The following is a 21,646-nucleotide window of genomic DNA, read 5'->3' on the forward strand; positions in this document are numbered from 1 at the left end:
CAATTCATAAACATTGCATATTTTTCCATTAGTTTGTGTCATTTCAGTTTCTTTCATCAGTATTTTATAGTTTTCAGAGTATAGGTCTTTCACTTACTTGTTTAAGTTTATTCCTAGGTGGGTTTTTGTTTGTTTGTTTAATGATAGTCACCAAAGGATTACCAAAGGGCCAGAGCGAGGAGGATAGAAAGTTATTGTTTAATTGAATATAGAGTTTTTGTTCTTTGGGGAAAAAATTTTTTTTAAGTAATCTCTGTACCTGGTATGGGGCTCAAACCCACAACCCCAAGATCAAGAATTGCATATTCTACTAACATGTACCCTAGCATTTTTTTTTTAAGATTTTATTTTTATTATTCCTAAGAGACACACAGAGAGGCAGAGACACAGGCAGAGGAAGAAGCAGGCTCCATGCAGGGAGCCCGACGTGGGACTTGATCCCAGGTCTCCAGGATCACACCCTGGGCTGAAGGTGGCGTTAAACCGCTGAGCCACCTGGGGGGCCCAATATTTTATTATTATTGATGCAGATGTAAATGGGATTGTTTTCTCCTCTTTCTACTTCATTGTTAGTGTATAGAAATGCAGCAGATTTCTGTATATTAATTTTGTGTCGTACAATTTTACTGAATTCATTTATCAGTTCTAATAGTTTTTTGGTGGAATCTTCAGCATTTTCTATGTATGATATCATGGCATACACTTTTTCTTATATCAGACAATAGACTTGCAATACTTCTATCAGACAAATTTTTCTTCATTTTTTCTTCTTCCTTACCAATGTCAATGCCTTTTATTTCTTTTTCTTGTCTGATTGTTGTGGCTGGGACTTACAGAACTATATTGAGTGAGAGTGAACATCTTTGTCTTGCTCCCAATCTTAAAGAGAAAGCTCAGTTTTTCAGTATTGAGTATGATATTAGCTGTAGGTTTTTCACATGTGGCTTTTATTATGTTGAGGTATGTTCCTTTTAAATCCCCGTTGTTGAGAGTTTTTAACGTGAATAAGTATTCTATTTTGTCAAATACTCTTTGGCATCTATTGAGATGATATTATGGCTCTTATCCTTTCTCTTGTTAATATGATGTATCATGCTGATTGATTTGCAAATATTGAGCACCATTGCATCCCTGAAATAAATCTTACTTGGTTATGGAAAATGATTCTTTTTAATGTATTGTTGAATTCAGTTTGCTCATATTTTGTTGAGGCAGAGATATTAGCCTGTAGTTGTTTTTTTATGTAGTGTCTTTGGTTTTGGTATCAGGGTAATGTTGGCCTGATATAGTGAATTTGGAAGCTTTTCTTCCTCTCTTATTTTTTTGGAATAGTTTGAAAAGAGTAAGTGTTAACTCTTAAATGTTCAGTAAGAATTTACCTGTGAAACCAATTGGTCCTTGACTTTTGTTTGTTGGGAGTTTCTTTATTACTGACAGGATATCAGTAGTAATCAGTCTCTTCAAATTTTCTGTTTGTTCCTGATTATTTGGGAAGATTATATGTTTCTAGGAATTTATCAGCCTTTTAGTTTGTCCAATTTGTTGGCATATATATTTTCATAACAGTTTCTTATAACCCTTTGTAACTCTGTGGTGTCAGTTACTTCTCCCTTAATTTCTGATTTTGAGTCCTTTCTCTTTTTCCCTTCATGAGTTGGGCTAAAGGTTTATCGATTTTGCTTTATTTTTTCAAAGAATTGGTTCCTGGTTTCATTGCCTTTTTTTTTTTTTTTTTTTTTAAGATTTTATTCATGAGAGACATAGAGGCAGAGAGACACAGGCAGAAGGAGAAGCAGGCTTCATGCAGGGAGCCGGATGTGGGACTCAATCCCGGGACTCTGGGATCACGCCCTGTGCCAAAGGCAGATGCTCAGCTGCTCAGCCACCCAGGCATCCCTCATGTCCCTCCCTCCCTTCTTTCCCTCCTTCCTTCCTTCCTTCCTTCCTTCCTTCCTTCCTTCCTTCCTTCCTTCCTTCCTATTTCATCTGTTTCTGAGCTAATCTTTTTTATTTCCTTCTACTAACTTTGGGGTCTGTTCTAGCTTTCAGGTGTAAAGGTTAGGTTGTTTATTGAGGGGCTTTTTGTTTTATTTTTTGAAATAGGCCTGTTTGTTACGAACTTCTCTCTTGGAACTGCTTTTGCTGCATCCCAGAGAATTTGGACAGTTGTGTTTTCATTTTTATATATCTCCATGTATTTTTAATTTTTTTTCTTTGATTTCTTGGTTGATCCATTTATTGTTTAGTAGCACGTTTGTTTAGCCTTCACATAGTATTCTTTTTAGGCTTTTTTTGTTTTTGTTTTTGTTTTGTAATTGATTTCTAGTTTCATACAGTTGTGTTTGGAAAAGTTGCTTGTTATTTCAGTCTTGAATTTATTGACTTTTGGCGGGGGGGGAGCTAAAATGTGATCTGTACTGAAGAATGTTTCACATATACTGAAAAGATTGTGTATTCTGCTGGTTTTGGATGGAACATTCTGTGTATATGTAAGATCCATCTGGTTTAAAGTGTCATTCAAAACCAGTTTCCTTGTTGATTTTCTGTCTGGATGATCTTTTCATTGATGTAAATGGGGTGTTAAAGTCCTCTATTATTATTACTGTCAATTTGTCTATGTAGGTGCTTTTATGTTGAGTGCATAGATATTTACAATTGTCATGTCCTCATTGTATTGTTCCCTTTATCATTATGTTGTACCCTTCTTTGTCTCTTGCTACAGTCTTTGTTTTAAAGTCTAAGTATTGCTACCCTGGCTTCCCTCCACCCCTTCCAGTTTGCGTGGTATGTTTTTCCAGCCCTTCACTTTCAGTCTGCACGTCTCATTTCAGTCTGAAATGAGTCTCTTGTGGGCACCATGAGGTGAGTCTTTTTTTTTTTTTTTTTAAATCCATACATTCACCGTTTGTCTTTTAATTGGAGCATTAAGTTCATTTATATTTAAAGTAATTATTGATAGGTCTGTATTTATTACTATTTTGCTACTTGTTTTCTGGTTGTTTTTGTAGTCCTTCTCTGTTACTTCTTTTCTTGCTTTCTTCCCCTGTGGTTAGATGGCTTTCTTTAACGTTAGGCTGGGATTCATTTCTCTCTATTTGATGAAATAAAATAACTTTTCTCAAAGTTTCTCAAAGTTATCCAGCGGATATCTTTATAATCATTACTTTCAATTCTTTATCAGGCATATTGTTTATCTCTGTTTCTTTTCATTCTTTTGCTGTGGTCTTGTCCTGTTCTTTCTTTTGGGACATATTCCTCTGTCTCATCATTTTGTTTCACTCTCAGTGTTTGTTTGTATGTATTACAGAGATCTGCTCTGTCTCCTGGTCTTAAAATAGTGGCCTTGTAGACAAAAGGTCCTATGGTGCCCTGTAGCGTAATGCTCCCTTATCACCAGAATCCCCGGTCTAGGGATGTCTTCTATGTATGTTGGCTTTGTGCATCCTCCTATTGTGGCCGAGCCCCATTTGCTTTCAACCCAGTTGACTGCAATGACCCACTTTTTCTGCTGTGGGCTCACTAGACAGAGTTTGGTCTCTGTACTGTTGAAGGGTCTGTGTGAGAGACCTCCATAGATAGGCGGGGTCAGCAGCCATGCGAGCTGTCTGCAATTAGTCTCTCTGCCGCAGCTGCAGGCCCACCAAAGGCTTTCCTTGTGCTTGGCCCCCTGAGAGGTTTTGGTTGATAGGTGGGTCAGCAGTCAGAGTAGATGTCTGCAATTTGTCACATTGGGGACACACTAATGGGCAGGATTTTCTCCCTTTGTGACCAGCTAAAAGGCTTGCTGCTGGAAGTGTGTGCACACTGGTGTGTGGTTATCTCCCCCTCTCCCCAGGGCAGGAGTCACTTTGGAGTAGCATCAGTCTCCTCTGGGGCTGCTTTGGAGGGATGCCTTCTGAGGCATGCAGATCGATAGAGCATGTTTGCTGGAACATGGGGGTGGGACACATGGTGCAAGTGTCCAGCACTGTTGGCTGGGGAAGAGGAAGAGGAATGGCAGCCGCCATCACTTTTGTCCTTGGAGAAGTCTCTCAAAGATCCCTGCCCCTTTATAAAATAAATATAACTCCTCCACGTATACACCAGGCTCTTTTCAAATTACTGCTCTGTGCTGTGTCTCAAGCAGGGTTACTTTCTCTGCTGGTTTTTTAACAATGGCGACTTCATTTCCTGTCTCCCTCCAGTTCTCCCAGCGTTAAGCCCAGATTTTAAAGTACCTGAATTAAGTCCCACCAATTCTTAAGGTTCCCACAGTTAAGCCCCACTAGTATTCAAAGCCAGACATTATGGAGACGTGTCTTCCCCAGTGTGGGAAGACAAGAATCCCTAAGCATGGGATTCCTGGGGTGGGGTATGGTCCTCTTCTCTGTGCTTGTGGTATCTCTCCTGTTTGTGGTCAGTCTCCTCAGGGGTATTGGTTTTCAGCCACCTCTCTGCTCCTCTCTATGAAGGTCTGTTCTGCCAGTCTTCAGGTCATGTTCAGGGTTAGTTGCACAGATGTAGCTGTTATCTTCATGTATCTGTGGGATGAGATGAGCTCAGGATCCTTCTACTCTAGCGTCTTCCTCATAATCCACGCACATTCATTTTTCAGCAGTTGGTTGAGCCAGGATCCAAGTAAGAGATATTTGTAGGCCCTTCTCTTTACCTTTTTTTCCACACTCTTTGTTTTTACCTTATTACTTGTTTAATCTTCATTATAACTGTGAAAAAGAGGGATGCCTAGATGGCTCAGCAATTGGGCTCTGCTTTTGGCTCAAGGCATGATTCTGGAGTTCAGAGATCAAGTCCCACATTGGGCTCCCTGAGGGGAGCCTGCTTCTCCCTCTGCCTGTGTCTGCCTCTCTCTGTGTGTCACTCATGAATAAATAAATAAAATCTTTAAAAAAAACAAAACAAAACTGGGGAACCCTGGGTGGCTCAGTGGTTTGATGCCTGCCTTTGGCCCAGGGTCCAATCCTGGAGTCTCCAGATCGAGTCCCGCATCAGGCTCCCGGCATGGAGCCTGCTTCTCTCTCCCTCTGCCTGCGTCTCTGCCTCTCTCTCTCTCTCATAAATCTTTAAAAAAAAAACAAAACTGAAAAAGTTAGTATCAGTTCTGCTTACAAAGGAAGAAACTGAGGTCCTGAGAGATTAAGTAATTTGCTTAGCATCACAGAGTTAATGAGTGCCTTTAGCTGAAAGTCTGTCTGTGTCTCCAAAGCCTATGTGCCTTTGTGGAGTCAGAAGACTGAATTTAGGTGCCCAGGTGGCTCAATCGGTTAAGCATCCAACTCTTGATTTCAGCTCAGGTCATGATCTCAGGGTATGAGATTGAGCCCTCTGTCAGGCTCCATGCTAGGTGTGGAGCCTGCTTAAGATTCTCTCCCCTCGGGACTCCTGAGTGGCTTAGCGGTTGAGCGTCTGCCTTTGGCTCAGGGCATGATCCTGGGGTCCCGGGATCAAGTGCCGCATTGGGCTTCCTGCAGGGAGCCTGCTTCTCCCTCTGCCTATGTTTCTGCCTCTCTCTGTGTGTCTCTGGTGAATAAATAAATAAAATACTAAAAAAAAAAAAAAAAAAAAAAAATTCACAAGTTTTCCCCATTAGTTGAGTGATGGGCTTCATGGTAAGGGGGCGTTCATTTATTTTTTATCTGAGTGTAATGGTAACTCTAGAACTGGGTTTTTAAGATTTGTGAATCCTATTTTAACTCTTTAATTTTTATATCACCTTATTGAGGTACTGTCAAAGAGAAAGAGAGACAGACAGGTGTTTAAGGTAGCAAGACAGGTTTCATTTAGCCTAATGCAGTAGGGAAGAGAGACTGCAGCATAAATTGAGTTCACATCTACTGAAACAAAAGATGAGAGCCTTTTTAAATGCTGGTATGTGCTAAATGAAAAATACGGGAGATACTAGGTTGAGAGGTTGGTCAGTGTGGTACGGCCATCTATGTTTGCTAATTTGATGCTCATTAAGTTAGGCTTCTGCTTTCCCACAGAGACTGGGAGACAAGGGCCATAATTCTTTCTGATGATTACATTTCAAATGGAGGGTTCCCAGGTTAAGAAAAGACATTTCTGGGTTATAGAAGATTTATATCTCAAGGATCAGAGAAAGGATTTATAACTGCAAGTTTTCTAAAGTAAATGCTCTAAGCAAAGTGAAGTCAGGAACTTGTAGTCAGGTTTTCACTGGAACAATAAATTTTCTTGGCAACATTGAGCTTTCTTAGGCATTTTAAGGGGGTTGGGGTCATCTGGGAACATGGCCTTAAGCTGATAAAAGCTGTACTAGAATTTGGTTATGTCCCTTAGTGTGCTATGGGAGAGGGTGATGGAGTTGTTTGTGCTGAGTTTGCAGTTCCCGGTACCTGGATAACATCTTATATACAAACTTCATGGCCTGGAGATTTGGGGGGAATGATAAGGCTGGAATTTAATCCCATCTTGGGAAAGGGAAAAGAACCTTCAATGAAGGGAGTAAGGTATTGTTTTGGGGGCTTTATGCAAAGAGAAGAAGGGGAGCTGTCAGGAAGTTGATTTACAGGACCTGAGAAAGCAGCCTTGGATTTTGTTATTTAACTCCAAGATGAATGGTATAAATCAGTGTAGTCCACAGGAAGGCAAGAGATAGCTGTTAACTGAAAACATAAAGCTTCTTGGAAGAGGGAGAACTTGAGTTTAGCCTTGAAGGATGACAGGTGGCCTTTTCTTGGTTTAGCATTTTATTATGGTATTTCTGCAAAACCCTGTCTGATTTCCATAGAAATAAATGATAAGCTCATGATTGTATTATATATTTTTAAATATTTTTCTTCAAAAACACTACCCAAAGTTGCTATCTTTCTCTCTCTTTTTGACTCTGGATTTCTGGAATGGTTTTCAGTCAGATCTCTTCAGATCAGCATGTCCTAAAGAGCTTCCATGTTTTTGCACAGTTCTCTGTCCAAAATCTTCTAACCCCCACTTTCATATGCACCTTCAGGGAATTGTTTATGCTTCAACACCCAGATGAAGTAGCAGCCTTTCTTTGCTCCCGTGGTACAGTGTTTTCTATTTGTCCTCTCCTATTATAGCTCTTATTCGGTTTGTTGTAATTTGTTTGTAGGGTCAACCAACCCCCTAGTATAGTTTCTGGCCCATAGAAGGTGCCTCATGTTTGATTAATAGATGTGGTTAAATATAATAAGCTCTGAAATATGTTTTCCAGTGTTAAGAACTCAGCTATCTTATGTGCATAGGTATAATACATATTTGTTAATTGAATTTTTATTTGTTCTTAGATGGCATTAAGAGGATCTGCGCCAGTGACAATTATACCTCTTCCTGGAGAGCAAGTACAGGTTCAGGGGGTCATCCAGACAGCTCAGTCTTCTGTAATTCACCCACCACACGTGCAAACGGTACAAAAATTCAAAGACTTAGTGGTTAAGAGAGGGGACTTTTATACCCTGAGTCTTTGGACACATCGAAGCTGCTTTAGTTACAGTATTATAAACCAAGATAATAAAGTTGTCTTAGAAAATAAGACTGTAGGACAAATGAGGCAAATAGAAAAGTTTGAGGATTTCTAGTTTCATATATAGACTACCCAGTGAAAAGTAAGACAATTTGGGGAAGTTATTGCTCAGAAATGAAGGACTTCCTTAAAGGAAATCACCTTCTTGTCCCAGTGGTATCGTTCATGAAAAGGAGAATTCTGAAGCAAGGGCGATGATGGTAGGTAGTATCAGCAAAGTAATAAAAGTATCTACCTTATGCTTTGTGGGGTCAAATAAGAGAGGTCTCTCATAGCAGAGACAAGTTCTTATTTATACCCATCTGCCTTCATATTACTGCCTAACAGCAGTAGGAAGGAAAGAGCGATCCTGGGTTCTTTTTTCTTTCTAATCTTTGTCCCCATTTTATCTTCTGGTTCTTGTGAGTCTCAAAACGCCTTTGGCCATCTGCCATTTTTTTCTGCTGACTATTTAGTATCTGGCAGTGTTATCAGCTCTACAGCTGTGTCTTTATGTGGTTTTCCTGATGAAAGGTGGCAACTGCATGGATTTTTGAGTTTTTATATGAAGAATTTACTGTTACTTGCCAGTGGTGTCACTAAAGAAAAATATTTTATCTTAGTTATATAAATTTTCCCTTAATTCCAGAAATTATCTTCTGAGACTATGGAATAAATTTAGGGACAGTAAAACAATAAAAGGTTTAGGTTAGAAATGGTATATTCGGGTGGCCCAGGTGGCTCAGCGGTTTAGCGCCGCCTTCAACCCAGGGCCTGATCCTGGAGACCCGGGATCAAGTCCCACGTCAGGCTCCCTGCATGGAGCCTGCTTCTCCCTCTGCCTGTGTCTCTGCCTCTCTCTCTCTGTGTCTCTGTGTCTCTCATGAGTAAATAGATAAAATCTTAAAAAAAAAAGGAAAGAAATGGTATATTCATGATGCTTGAAGAAATATAGAAGTGACACATATTAAAAAAAAAAAAAAAAGAAGTGACACATATTTCTTAATTATTACCCTAAGTTATTATGTTACTATTTCTTAATTATTACAGGTCATGACCAGTTCATCTTTTTCTGCCAAAAGATACAGATTTAATATATAAATAAGTAGTTGTACACTAGAACTTGTTTTTGAAGGAGATTATAGATTGTACAACAAGTTTCTATGGAAACTTAAGATCTAAGTCTGATTCATTTAGGGGAAGGTTTTCTGTAGATAGTAATGTAAAGTATTGATTTGTTATGTCCTTTCCAGAAGCCCATTGGGGTTATTTTATTTTTTTAAATAAAGATGAGGGATCCCTGGGTGGCGCAGCGGTTTGGCTCCTGCCTTTGGCCCAGGACGCGATCCTGGAGACCCGGGATCGACTCCCACGTCGGGCTCCCGGTGCATGGAGCCTGCTTCTCCCTCTGCCTATGTCTCTGCCTCTCTCTCTTTCTCTCTGTGACTATCATAAATAAAAAAAATAAAAATAAAAAAATAAAATAAAATAAAAAAAGGTGAAATCAGGGGGCAGCCTGGGTGGCTCTGCGATTTAGCACCACCTTCAGCCCAGTGTATGTTCCTGGAGACCTGGGATCAAGTCCCATGTCGGGCTCCCTGCATGGAGCCTGCTTCTCCCTCTGCCTGTGTCTCTGCCTCTCTCTGTCTCTCTTATGAATAAATAAAACGTTTAAAAAAAAAAAAGATGAAATCAAATCTCACAGTACAACTTTAAACAAATTTGGAAATTTTAATATAATTTAAAAATTGAAAATAACGTTTTCTTAATTGTAAGATATTATGACTTAAAACTTGCACATGGTTATTGTTGACATAATTTTAAAGGGCTTATTATTAATAGTTACCATTTAGTATGTGCTTGCTATATGCCATGCACTAAGTGCCCTATGTGTATTAACTCATTTAATTGTGAAGTGAGAGAAAACTTAATAGTACAGATGTCTAAGTTACGTATGTTTATAGCTGCCCTTGCCATGACCTCCATCTTGCTAAACCGACTCATCTGTTCTCAGGCCTTATTTCACTTTACCCGTGAGCATCCCTTGACATAGTTGATCATTCTTCTTAATACACTGGTTTTGTTAGTTCTCTAGGACATGTCACTTACGTGGTACTCTTTCTTCTCAGTGGTGGCTTGTTCTTGGTCTTGCTGTTCCCTCCCCTTCTTCCTAATCTGTTCATGGTAGAGTGTTCCTGGGTTTTGTTGTTGGTCCTCTTCTATGTATATTGAACAGCTTTAAGGACTGTCTAAAGAGCTATGACAACCAAGTCTATATGTCTAGCCCCAAGACTTCTTCCCTGAATCAAAGCCTCATATATTTAGCAGTCTCTGCAACATTGTTATATCATAATTTGATAATAGTTGGATTTCTAATAGCATTTCAAAGTTAGCAGGTCCAGAATCCAAATCAGATTATTGATTTAAAAAAAAAAGTGTGGAGGTCAGTTTAGCAATACAGTGGAAATCAGAGACTGGTCTTTATAACTCTAGTAAAATAGTATTGCTTTATTTTAGGGATAGACTTTCTTCATAGTTCTGAGCATGCTGTATTATATGTTCCTTTAATTAGTTTGGGCCTCTGAAATTTGCTTTTTCTTTTGTTCCTTTCTCTTAGACCTTAGATTTAATGATAAATGCATTTAGTTGGCAAGAGACAGAACATATTTTCTGAAAGTAAAAATTAAATTGTTTTCCACCCGCATTGTTCATCAACGTAAAACCAGTTCTGTTTTTCAGGTATCATCTTTATCAGAAAGTGAGGAGTCTCAGGACTCATCAGACAGCATAGGCTCCTCACAGAAAGCCCACGGGATTCTAGCACGGCGCCCATCTTACAGGTGAGTGCTCATGTTTCAAATCCCACATGTCTTATATTACACCAAATGGTGCTGTGCAAAGCAAACTATATAAAGAGGGAGGATGTATCTGTATAAGATGGGAAATGTTAAAAGAGAGAGGTTTGAGCCAGATTACAAAGGGCCTAAGTTGCTGTCCTGAAGAGGAATTTAGTCTTCTCTTCTGGCAAAGTATTAGGTGTCTCTATTTACTTTTAGATAGTTCACTTTAGTAGCAATGTGGAAGAAGGACTGTAGATTTTAGGAATTGAACTAGTTTGTGTTCCCTTTCTTAGCTCCCTAACTCTGGGCCTTGTTGCTTTGCTAAAACACATTTTTTCTGCATTCTTTGTAACTCCTGCACATACTTGAAGCCTTATTTCCTCCTGGAAGCCTTCTGATTACTTTCTTTCCAACTCCCAAAACCAAGTTAAGTCTTTCTTCTGGTGCATTCTTTTTACTGACCCTGTTACAGTATGTATTTCATCCTGGTGGAATTCCAGTTAATATACATGGGCCAGGGGTGCCTGACTGGCTCAGTCCAAAGAGCATGAGACTCTTGTTCTGTGGGATCATGAGTTCAAACCCATGTTAGGAGTAGAGATTACTAAAAAGAAATAAACTAAAAGCTGGGGGTGGGGGTGGGACATGCTCTTAAATAATTTTTTGCATTGCAAAGTGACCATATAAGAGTAAATGCTCAATTACTACTTGTTGAATGAAACAGCTAAAAGGCAGAAAGAAAGGGAGACAGAAAAGGATGATATACTGTCTTTGAAAGCATATAAACAAATGCAGTAAGATATTATAAGAAATGTTTTAAGATATGTTATAAAAGATGTTATAATATGAAATTTTTTTTTTTTTTTTTTTTTTAGAAGTTATAAGAGAACTCTGTATAGGGTATAGTAATTCCTGCCTGGCGGGATAAATATGGGAAGGACTCATAAAAGATGTCATTTGGACCACTGCTAATCTGAAAAATTTTGTGAGCTAGGGGCGGGGAGGGGTTTGGTAGCAGGAAAAGAGCTTAGGCTGAGGGACAGTGTAATCAAAGTATGGCATGAAAGAGGTTGGCCTGTTTTGGAAATTGGGAACTTAAGGAAGAGGAGGTTTAGCAAGAAAAGGTAAACAAGAGCCAAATTTCTTAAGACCTTATTACCATGTTACAGAATTTGGACTCAATAGACAATGAACAAATTTTATATGTGAATTCGGCAGGGGGGAAGGATGAAAAAGAAACACTACTAAAATGAGCTCATAACCAGAAATTTCATTTTTAAAGATATTTATTTGACAAAGAGAAAGCACAAGTAGGCAGAGTGACAGGCAGAAGAAGAGGGAGAAGCAGACTCTCCACTGATCAGGGAGTTTGATGCAGGGCTCCATCCCAGAATCCTGGGATCATGATCTGAGCTGACGGCAGACAGACACTTAACTGACTGAACCACCCAGGCACCCAGTAAATCCACTTTTAGCAAGCAGTAGGAGATACAATAAATAGAATTAAACCACTAAAGAACTTTATTTTTTTGTTTTTTATAAATATTTTATTTACTTATTCATGAGAGACATAGAGAGGCAGAGACATAGGCAGAGGGAGAAGCTGGCTCCATGCGGGAACCCAATGTGGGAATCGATCCCTGGACCCCGGGATCACGCCCTGAGCCGAAGGCAGATGCTCAACCACCGAGTCACCCAACGTCCCACTAAAGAACTTTAGATAGCAAAATTACCAGGGACTATATGTGTAATTAAAATTATGAAAGACATAAAGAAGGAATCTTTAAGGAATCTTACCCTAATACCTAGGGTAAGAGACTGGGGAATTTAAGAAATAACTGAATAAAACTTCTGGAAATAAAAAATATAATTGCTAAAAACTGTTGAGGAATTTTCAGTGTTACACAGCAGGTTAGGTATAACTGAGAGAATCAGGGACCTGGGAGATGGAACTCCCAAGTACATGACCTAGAATGTAGAAGAGCACTGCCAGCAACTTTCTCAAATCACCAAAATTTCTAAGACATGAATTTGTCAGCTGCAGAAAGCAAGGTCCCAAACAAGATAAATTAAACCTAAATCTAAATAAAACTTATTAAGTAAAACTGGAGCACACCAAAGATAACAATAAGATCTTAAAAGCTTCTTTTTTTTTTTTTTAAAGATTTTATTTACTTATTCATGAGAGAGAGAGAGAGAGAGAAAGAAAGAGAATGGCTGGGACACAGGCAGAGAGAGAAGCAGGCTCCATGCAGGGAGCCCGATGTGGGACTCGATACCGGGACTCCAGGATCACACCCTGGGCCTGGGCCGAAGGCGGCAATAAACCGCTGAGCCACCCTGGCTGCCTTTTTTTTTTTTTTTTTTTTTTTTTTTCCGGTAAAGCTTTCAAGAGGGCAGCCTGTGTGTATACACACACACACACACACACACACACACACCACATCTTTATCCATTCATCCATTGAAGGACATCGAGGCTCCTTCCACAGTTTGGCTGTTGTGGACATTGCTGCTATGAACATTGGGGTGCAGGTGTCCCTGAGTTTCACTACATCAGTATTTTGGAGGTAAATACCTAGTAGTGTAATTGCTGAGTCCTAGGGTAGTTCCATTTTTAACTTCTTGAGGAACCTCCACACTGTTTTCTAGAGGACTGCACCAGCTTGCATTCCCACCAACAGTGCAAGAGGGTTCCCCCTTCTCCACATCCTCTCCAACGTTTGCTGTTTCCTGTCTTATTAAATTTCTGACTAGTTATGACTACATTTCTGAAGGGGGAGGCTGAAACTGTAGTTAGATTAAGTATTAAGCCCCAGTGTAGGGACTCTACCTTAGCGATGCCATTTGGGGCCTGTGGTTTTCTTTTAAACAGTTCCTTCCTTTTGATCAAACACTCAAGCTAACTGAGAGATGTGATCATATTTTAAGGCATTAGTGCTACTTTCAGCACTCAAGTTCTCGTGGTTTTTGTTGTCCCTTTGTGTGATAGCCAGACTTTTATTTATTTATTTTTTTAAAGATTTTATTTTATTTATTTATAGAGATGCAGAGAGAGAGAGAGAAGCAGAGACACAGGCAGAGGGAGAAGCAGGCTCCATGCAGAGAGCCTGACGTGGGATTTAATCCAGGGTCTCCAGGATCACACCCTGGGCTGCAGGCAGCGCTAAACCGCTGTACTACCGGGGCTGCCCCAGACTTATTATTAATCTCTGTGATATTCACAGGTCACAACTTCAGGTTCACATTCTCTTTGTGTTTCATTCTTAAATGAGATTATTTGTTTGGTGGTTTAGCAGCTATGAACATGCATTTAAAGCTTTTGAGAAGAATACAGTTCACACTTTACAATTACTGTTTAAGTAGAAAAATTGTCAATATTTGGAGTGTACCTTTAGAGCTATGGTCCCCAATCAAAATCAGGCAAGTCCTCCTGGAAGGAGTCACCTTTTTTAAGCCAAATGTCTTGTTCTGTGATCTTTCGTAACTGACTTTCAACTTCCCCAAATGTATCAATACAGGCCCAGCAGTAGGTGGTGTTGGCCACAGCACAGACACCTCCTTACTCAACTAAAACCTGATTCAAGAGCTATTCTGTTACCAAGGACAACTTTGGCTAGAGTTTTCGCTATTGCTTTAGCAGCAAATAATGCAATAAAAGTGGGTGGAAGTAATCTACCTTGATGTAAGCTACTTCTCTATTCTTAACAGTTTGATTTAGAGATCTCCAGCATCTGTATAGGACCAGGTGTCTGGTAGGGCCTTCTTTAGCTGTGTGGTGTGTACCCAAAGCTACCTTTTAGTTTTGCAGCAGTATCAGTAGTCAGGAACACTTGGTAAGGTACTTTCCAACAGGGCTTGAGAGCTGGGTGTTTGTTTCTGTTTTGTTTTTTGTTTCTTGTTTCTTTTCTTTTTCTTTTTTTTATGACCTTTCCAAAATACCAGTCACCAAGCTCCAGACTGTGACCAATAGGATCCTTTGATAAGATCCTTTAACCTATTGATGATACGCTTTAGTATAAGACATTAAAGACTTACAGTAACTGGTTATATTAGCACAAGACAGCCGGGAATTAGCAGAAAGTTGTACATCAATAATAGCGGTTTACTGGCAACTGTCTCCTGTGAAGTGAGTTTGAGCAGATCCAGTTTCAACGTCTTAGGCCAAGGGAGTCCAGCAGTTTCAGCAAGCTTAGAGGATTTCATTAGTTCTTTCAGCCTTGCCTGGTTGAGGACGTTAGGGGCAGTGATATATGTGCTGCCGAAGCGAGCACTGTTAGGGGCAGTGATAATTTCAAGATGTTCATAAGACCTTTATCAAGGCTTGAATGAATTGCTCAGTGAAATGCGTGCCTCAATGGAAAGTATAGCCCAAGCGGGAAGCACGTTTTCTAAAGTTTTTTGTTTTCCCCTGCCACAAGACTAATGCCCTCACATTGACAAACCAGTCTATCTCTAGAAAACATACAGACTATCACAAGAACATATTGATAACCCATGCTGGATGACAAATGAATGAAGTCCAGCTGCAGGTGTTCAAAGTGGTTGGAAGGAAGAGGTTTGAAGCCTCTGGAAACAAAAAGCTTTTCCAGGATTATGAACTTGACAGGTTAGGAAATGATGATAAACTGTTTTTTCAGTCTTATAGATAAGTCTCCACACCAGGTTTATTTATAGTTTGAGTCTTAAGCATACTATGGGAGGGGATAAAGAAATGTAAAAACCAAAAAATGAGATTTGCCAAAAAGTGGGAAAGAACCCAGAGGCCTATCTTGGGTTTCCCATAGCCCTAACTACTTCATCTTAATTTCTCTGATTTAGGAGTAGGCTGTTGCCATATTATAAGGACTTCATGACAGCAGAAGTCTGGCATTGAGTGGCCTTAGGCCTTAATAAGTAGGCATCCAGTAAATGTATGTTAGGTGAAAAAAACATTCTCAGAGCTAGGACAGTAGTTCAAGGACCAGTAAATATTTCTGACAACCTCATGGACCCAAAATGCCTCCTCAATGAGGGAGTGAAAGGTACTATCTTAAGAAGATCTAGAATTACTCCTAAAGACAGCCAAAGAAAGAACAGACAGCTTCATGTACCAGATAGGCAGAAAGGCAAGCCATGTTCTTAGGAGGTAACCAAAAAAACCAAAAAGGAAATAGCTATTCCCAGGAGAGGAAGGCTCATTATCTACTGGGTCTGGATTTGGATACAAAGGGACAACATGAAGTTTTATTTTCCTTCTCTCAGTAGGGATCAGGAAATCTGTTTACAAAAACTCTTGAGGGTCTTCCCCAGTTTTAAGAAATTTTTTAACTATGGCCTTTAGTTCAGCCTCAGAGCAAGGAATAAGAGATAACTGGAGAGGATCACGGGTAGCCCCAAGTCGTCTTACTTTTTTTTTTTTTTTCCCAAGATTTTATTTATTTACTCTTGAGAGACAGAGAGAGGCAGAGGGAGAAGCGGGCCCCATGCAGGGAGCCTGATATGGGACTTGATCCTGTGACTCTAGGACCACACCCTGAGCCAAAGGCAGACAGTCAACCACTGAGCCACCAGACAAAAATAAGACTTTTGTCTTATTTCAAAAGTCGCTGTCTCTTCAGAATGGAAAGGTGGTTCAGAATGGAAGCTCACTAAGAGGGATACTCAAAAGGACAGAAGGGAGCAGGAGGAGTCACATCAGTCTTAGTAGTCCTGTTGTAGATATCTTTGCTCTTTTTCATTAGCTTTTTGCCGTGAATCTTTTTTTTTTTTTAATTTATTCATGAGAGGCACAGAGAGAGAGAGAGGCAGAGACACAGGTAGAAGGAGAAGCAGGCTCCACTCAGGGAGCCTGACGTGGGACTCGATCCCCAGGCTCCAGGATCACGCCCCAGGCCAAAGGCAGCACTAAACCGCTGGGCCACCAGGGCTGCCCTGACGTGAATCTTTTAATGAAACTATTTTGGGGGATCCCTGGGTGGCGCAGCGGTTTGGCGCCTGCCTTTGGCCCAGGGCGCGATCCTGGAGACCCGGGATCGAATCCCACATCAGGCTCCTGGTGCGTGGAGCCTGCTTCTCCCTCTGCCTGTGTCTCTGCCTCTCTCTCTCTCTCTCTGTGACTATCATAAATAAATAAAAATTAAAAAAAAAAAAAAAAGAAACTATTTTGGAACTTTGAAATCTATTGGAGGCTCCTTGCCAATGAAAACAGGCAACCCTTGCTTTCAAGTGCAATTTTTAAATGAATGATCTTGTCTAAGTCAATGTTCCTCCTAACAGCCATTTTAATTCCACGTTGTTTTAGTTTAAAAAAATTTTTTTTTAATTTTGCTAGGTATCTATAACTTCCAGACTATAGTTCTTAGACATAAAATAAGGAGGTGTGCCAGAATATGACACACTCAATTCTGTAGATAAAAGAATCCCATCTCTTTTAACTAGGCCTTTGGGTTTCTCAGACCCAAACTAATACCAAAGAGGGACTTGCTGTGAGATTGAGATTCATGGGTGGTTTTTCACTGTACCTCACTGCATGGAAGTTTTCTTGAGGCCGGTGGAGAAACTGGTGTCAATCTCACCTGTTCCTTGACCAGCTTATACTAACATTGGGAGTCTTTGAGTTAGGTGGCAACTGCTGTAATAGCCCTTGAATGCTTTGACCTGTGACCAGCCATTCTTGTGGCTTTTCAGTTTCTGAAATCCCCACTAACAATAACTTTTATTTACACAAAACAAAACAAACATGCACCTCAACACACTAGCAGTAACCAAAACATATCACTGTACGTGGCTAAAGCCAAGGCAATTCTTTGTATACCACCAGCAGTTCCCCGTGTGAACTAAGCCAGCCCATGGACTGGAACTAGGAAAGGCTTCCAACGTGGAAATGTGGGCAGAACCAAGGATTAAAGACTGGTACTCCTTTAGAACCTACTGTCAGTCTAGCCTGACACATTAACCCTTTACTACAAAGTCAGATTGGTAGCTTGGACGCAGAAAGAGCAGAGCTAAAACTGAGAGGGACCTTACCAAAGGCCCTAAGACATGGCAAGAAAGATGAACTCTGAAGGGTCTCTATGCCTGCTTATTGTTGTCCTTAGATTCTGCCTGAAGTTCTGTTTTGATCCTGACACCATCAAATCTGTTAAACAGAATTCAGCCATGTAATTTTAAAGATCTAACTGGCTTTATTAAAATTAATAAGGCAGCAACCCATCTAGCGAGTGGAGGGGAGCTCCAAGGAGCTGTACAAAATGGAAGGTTTTTTATAGGAAGAAGGGTGGGGCAGGACAGTTTTAGCAAATGAAAAGGACTCTTACAGACAAGGTCTCTTTCTCTTAGTGGGAAGATCAGGGGTTCTTTTATTTATTTATTCATGAGAGAGAGAGAGAGGCAGAGACACAGGCAGAGGAAGAAGCAGGCTCCATGCAGGGACCCCGATGTGGGACTCAGTTCCAGGTCTCTAGGATCATGCCCTGAGCCAAAGGCAGACACTCAACCACTGAGCCACTCAGGCATCCCAAGATTAGGGGTTCTTATGATGCAGATTACCTTGCCTTCTTTGGTGGGTAGAGAGGGCCCATGTGGCACTCATTGGCACTGACCTGAAAACTTCTGGCTGACTAGTTAAGACTGCCTCTCTGGAGGAAGTTGAAACTGCAGTTAGATTAGGTATTAAGTCCTAGGTTGGGGACTTGGCCTAAGAGACGGCATTTGGGGCCTGTGGTTTTCTTTTTAACAATACAAATATGCGAGCTGAAACCAGAGTGGGAAACAGAAGCATGAAAACTAAGGTACACCCATTACTTTAGATACTGCAGGAAGGGACTCTGACCCTGAGACCACAAAGTCTGATATAATTTTGAAAATGTCCCAAGTTACTTGACATGCAGAGAACCTGGAAGAATCTTAACTGCATGGGAAGACTCAGCAGATGCCATCTCCTAGATGACACAGATGTTGGAATTATGTGACAGAATTTCAGAGGAGCTATTATTAAAATATTTCCAATAAGTGTGAATTCTCCTGAAATGAATGGAACTCTTCACAAAAAGTAAAAGATATAAAGAGAACTAAATAGAAGTTTTATAGTTGAGAAATACAGTAACAGAAATTAAACCTCACTGGATAGGTTCAGTAGGAGAGTAAAGATAAGGACATAGCTTCAAAGATAGTTCATTGGAGATGATCCAGTTTGAACAATAGAGATTAGAAAAATTCACTAATTCCCAGGGACTTGTGAGACAATACCAGAAGTTCTAACATTTATGTCATTCCAGTCAAAGGAGAAGGATAAGTATGCTACAGGAAAAAATATTAAAGAAACAATAGCTGGAATGTTCCTAAATTTGGTGAGACCCAGATTAAAAAAGCTCTCAACAGGGGTGCCTGGGTGGCACAGTCAGGTAAGTGTCCAACTCTTGGTTTCAGGTCGAGATCAAGCCCTGTGTTGGGCTCAGCATGAAGTCTGCTTGAGACTGCCTCTCCCTCATCTCCCTGCATGCATGTGCGCACATACTCTCTCTCTCTCTCTCTCTCTCTCTCTCAAATGTCTTTAAAAAAAAAAAAAAGGCTCAACAAACACATAAGTTGTAGATAAACACAAAGAAACTCCTACCCAAACAGGTCATAATCAAACTCTGAAAACTGTAGGCAAAGAACACTCTTGTGAGCAGCCAGAGAAAAACAGGAACAGTGTGGGGATGCCTAGGTGGCGCCCTCTCCCTCGGCCTGCCCCCTGCCCTCTTTTGCGTGCGTACTTTGTCAAATAAATCAATCAATCAATCAATCAATCAATCTCTTTAAATAATTTTTTAAAAATAAAAGGAAATAGTGTGAATCATTACAGATTTCTCATCAAAACCAAGGAGGCCAGAAGGAAATGAAATACATGTTAAAACCGTTGAAAGAAAAAATCATTAATCCAGAATTCTGTAACTAATGAAAATACCCTCAGAAATGAGAGGTGAAATAAATATTCTCAGATGAAAGAAAACTAAGAGTAGTCATTGACAGCAGACCTGCTCTAAAGTAACTGCTAAGAAAGCTCTTAAGACAGAAACTTGGAAGGTTAGGAATGAAGAAACAGCAACAGCAAGATCTGGACAAGTATTTTTTTTTTTTTTTAAGATCTGGACAAGTATAAGGAATTATTTGCCTATTGAATTTTTTTTTTAAGATTTTATTTATTTATTCATGAGAAACAGAGAGAGAGAGAGAGGTAGAGGGAGAAGCAGGCTTTATTTCATGCATGGAGCCCAATGCGGAATTCGATCCAGGGACTCCAGGATCATGCCTTGGGCCAAAGGCAGGTGCTAAATCACTGAGCCACCTGGGAATCCCCCACCTATTGAATTGTTTAAACTATGTTTGGTTGACAAGAGAAGATGTCATTGTCTGATGGGCCTTTCAGTGTATGGAGATGTAGTATGTAAGACAACTACAACATAAAGGGGAAGAAAAAGAGACTCAATATGGTGATAAGTTTTCTAAGGTTCATTTAACATGGTAAAATAGTGTTTCTAAGTAAACAAGATATCTGTATTATAACTCTCTAGAGCAATTACTAAATTATATGAAGAGATTTAGTCAGATATATGATAAATTAAAATGGAGTTCTTTTTTTTTTTTTTTCCTAAGATTTGTTTATTAGAGAGCACAAGCAGGGTGAGGGGCAAAGAAAGAAGCAGACTCCCTGCTGAGCAGGCAACCCAATGTGGGGCTCGATACCAGGACTCTGGGATCATAACCTGAGCTGAAGACAGATATTTAACCAACAAGCCACCCAGGCCACCCCTAAAATGGTGTTCTGAAAAATTCTCAAAAAACCCAAGAGAATACAGAAGACTTTATTTTTTTTAAGTAAGCTCTGTGCCCAACATGGGGCTTGAACTCATGACCCTGAACTCAAGAGTTGCACGATCTACTGACTGAGCCAGGCAGGCACCCCCAGAAGACTCTTTAAAAACAGAAAGCAGGGCACCTGGGTCTCTCAGTCGGTTAAGCGTGGCCTTTGGCTCAGGTAATGATCTCAGAGTCCTGGGATCAAGCCCCCAGTCGGGCTCCCTGCTCATTGGGGAATCTGCTTCCCCCTCTGCACTTCCCCCCATTGTGTTCTCTGGTTCTCTCTGTCAAATAAAGTCTTAAAAAAAAAAAAAAAAGAAAAGAAAAGAAAGAAAGAAAAAAGCAAATAAGTGGTAGATCAAGTGATATCATTAATTATATTAGGAAGACATGGATTCGGGACACCTGGGTGGCTCAGCAGTTGAGTGTCTCTGCCTTTGGCTCCTGGCGTGATCTTGGGGTCCTGGGATTGAGTCCCGCATCGGGCTCCCCACAGGGAGCCTACTTCTACCTATGTGTCTGCCTCTCTCTGTGTGTCTCTCATGAATAAATAAAATCATTTAAAAAAAAAAAAAAAAACATGGGATCCCTGGGTGGTGCAGCGGTTTGGCGCCTGCCTTTGGCCCAGGGCGCGATCCTGGAGACCCAGGTTCGAATCCCACGTCAGGCTCCCGGTGCATGGAGCCTGCTTCTCCCTCTGCCTGTGTCTCTGCCTCTCTCTCTGTGTGTGACTATCATAAATAAATAAAAATTTTAAAAATAAAAATAAAAATAAATAAATAAATAAATAAAAAAGACATGGATGCAACCCACTAATTAAGAGATAATAAAATTACAGACCCAATATTCCTCATGAATGTAAACACAGAGATCCCTAGCAAAATATGAGTTTGGCAAACGAAAACCAACAACATATAAAAGGCATTATATATGATTATCAGGTAGGATTTTATCTCAGGAATGCAAGATTGGCTTAACATATGAAAATCAATTGATGTAATACATCATATTTATAGAATAAGAACAAAAAAAGGTAAGATCATCTCAACAGACACCGAAAAAGCATTTGATAAACCGAGTACCATTTACTGATAAAAATGCTCATGAAACAGATAGAAGGGAGCTCTTCAGCCTAATAAAGCACCTCTACAAAAGCCTGTAGCCAGCAGCATATAATGGTGGGAGACTGAATGTTTTCTCCCTAAGGTAATGAATGCAACAAGGCTGTGGGTGTCCACTCTCATGACTTCTATTTAACATTGTTTTCAGGCAGTTAGGCAAGAAAGTGAAATAAAAGGCATCCAGACTGGAAAGGATGGGATGAAATAAAATAATTTGCAGATGACATGGTTCATATCTAGGAAATCTTAAATAATGCACTGAAGTAGAATTAACAAGTTCGCTGAGATTGCAAGGATGTATTACCATCTATTGATTCTTGGTATATGGTACATAGGTATTTTAATTTCTGTACTTTTCTTTATGCTCAAAATGTTTAATAACTT

At 40.1% G+C, this 21,646-nt stretch overlaps 1 protein-coding gene across 3 annotated transcripts in view; it reads left to right on the top strand.

The window, feature by feature from the left end:
• ATF1 (activating transcription factor 1) overlaps positions 1 to 21,646 on the top strand; it is a 74,288-nt gene that overhangs the window by 36,917 nt on the left and 15,725 nt on the right. For 2 of the 3 annotated variants that reach the window (XR_005380146.1, XM_038577659.1), the window contains exons 3-4: positions 7,266 to 7,385; positions 10,220 to 10,320. Coding sequence is in view for 2 of the 3 variants with exons in the window: in XM_038577659.1 (XP_038433587.1) it covers positions 7,266 to 7,385; positions 10,220 to 10,320 (221 nt within the window). In the remaining variant the exon portion in view is untranslated. The remainder of the gene's footprint in view (positions 1 to 7,265; positions 7,386 to 10,219; positions 10,321 to 21,646) is intronic. The other variant, XM_038577660.1, reaches the window with a different exon arrangement.

The sequence above is a fragment of the Canis lupus genome, chromosome 27 (assembly GCF_011100685.1).
Source record: "Canis lupus familiaris isolate Mischka breed German Shepherd chromosome 27, alternate assembly UU_Cfam_GSD_1.0, whole genome shotgun sequence".
Classification (NCBI taxonomy): domain Eukaryota; kingdom Metazoa; phylum Chordata; class Mammalia; order Carnivora; family Canidae; genus Canis; species Canis lupus.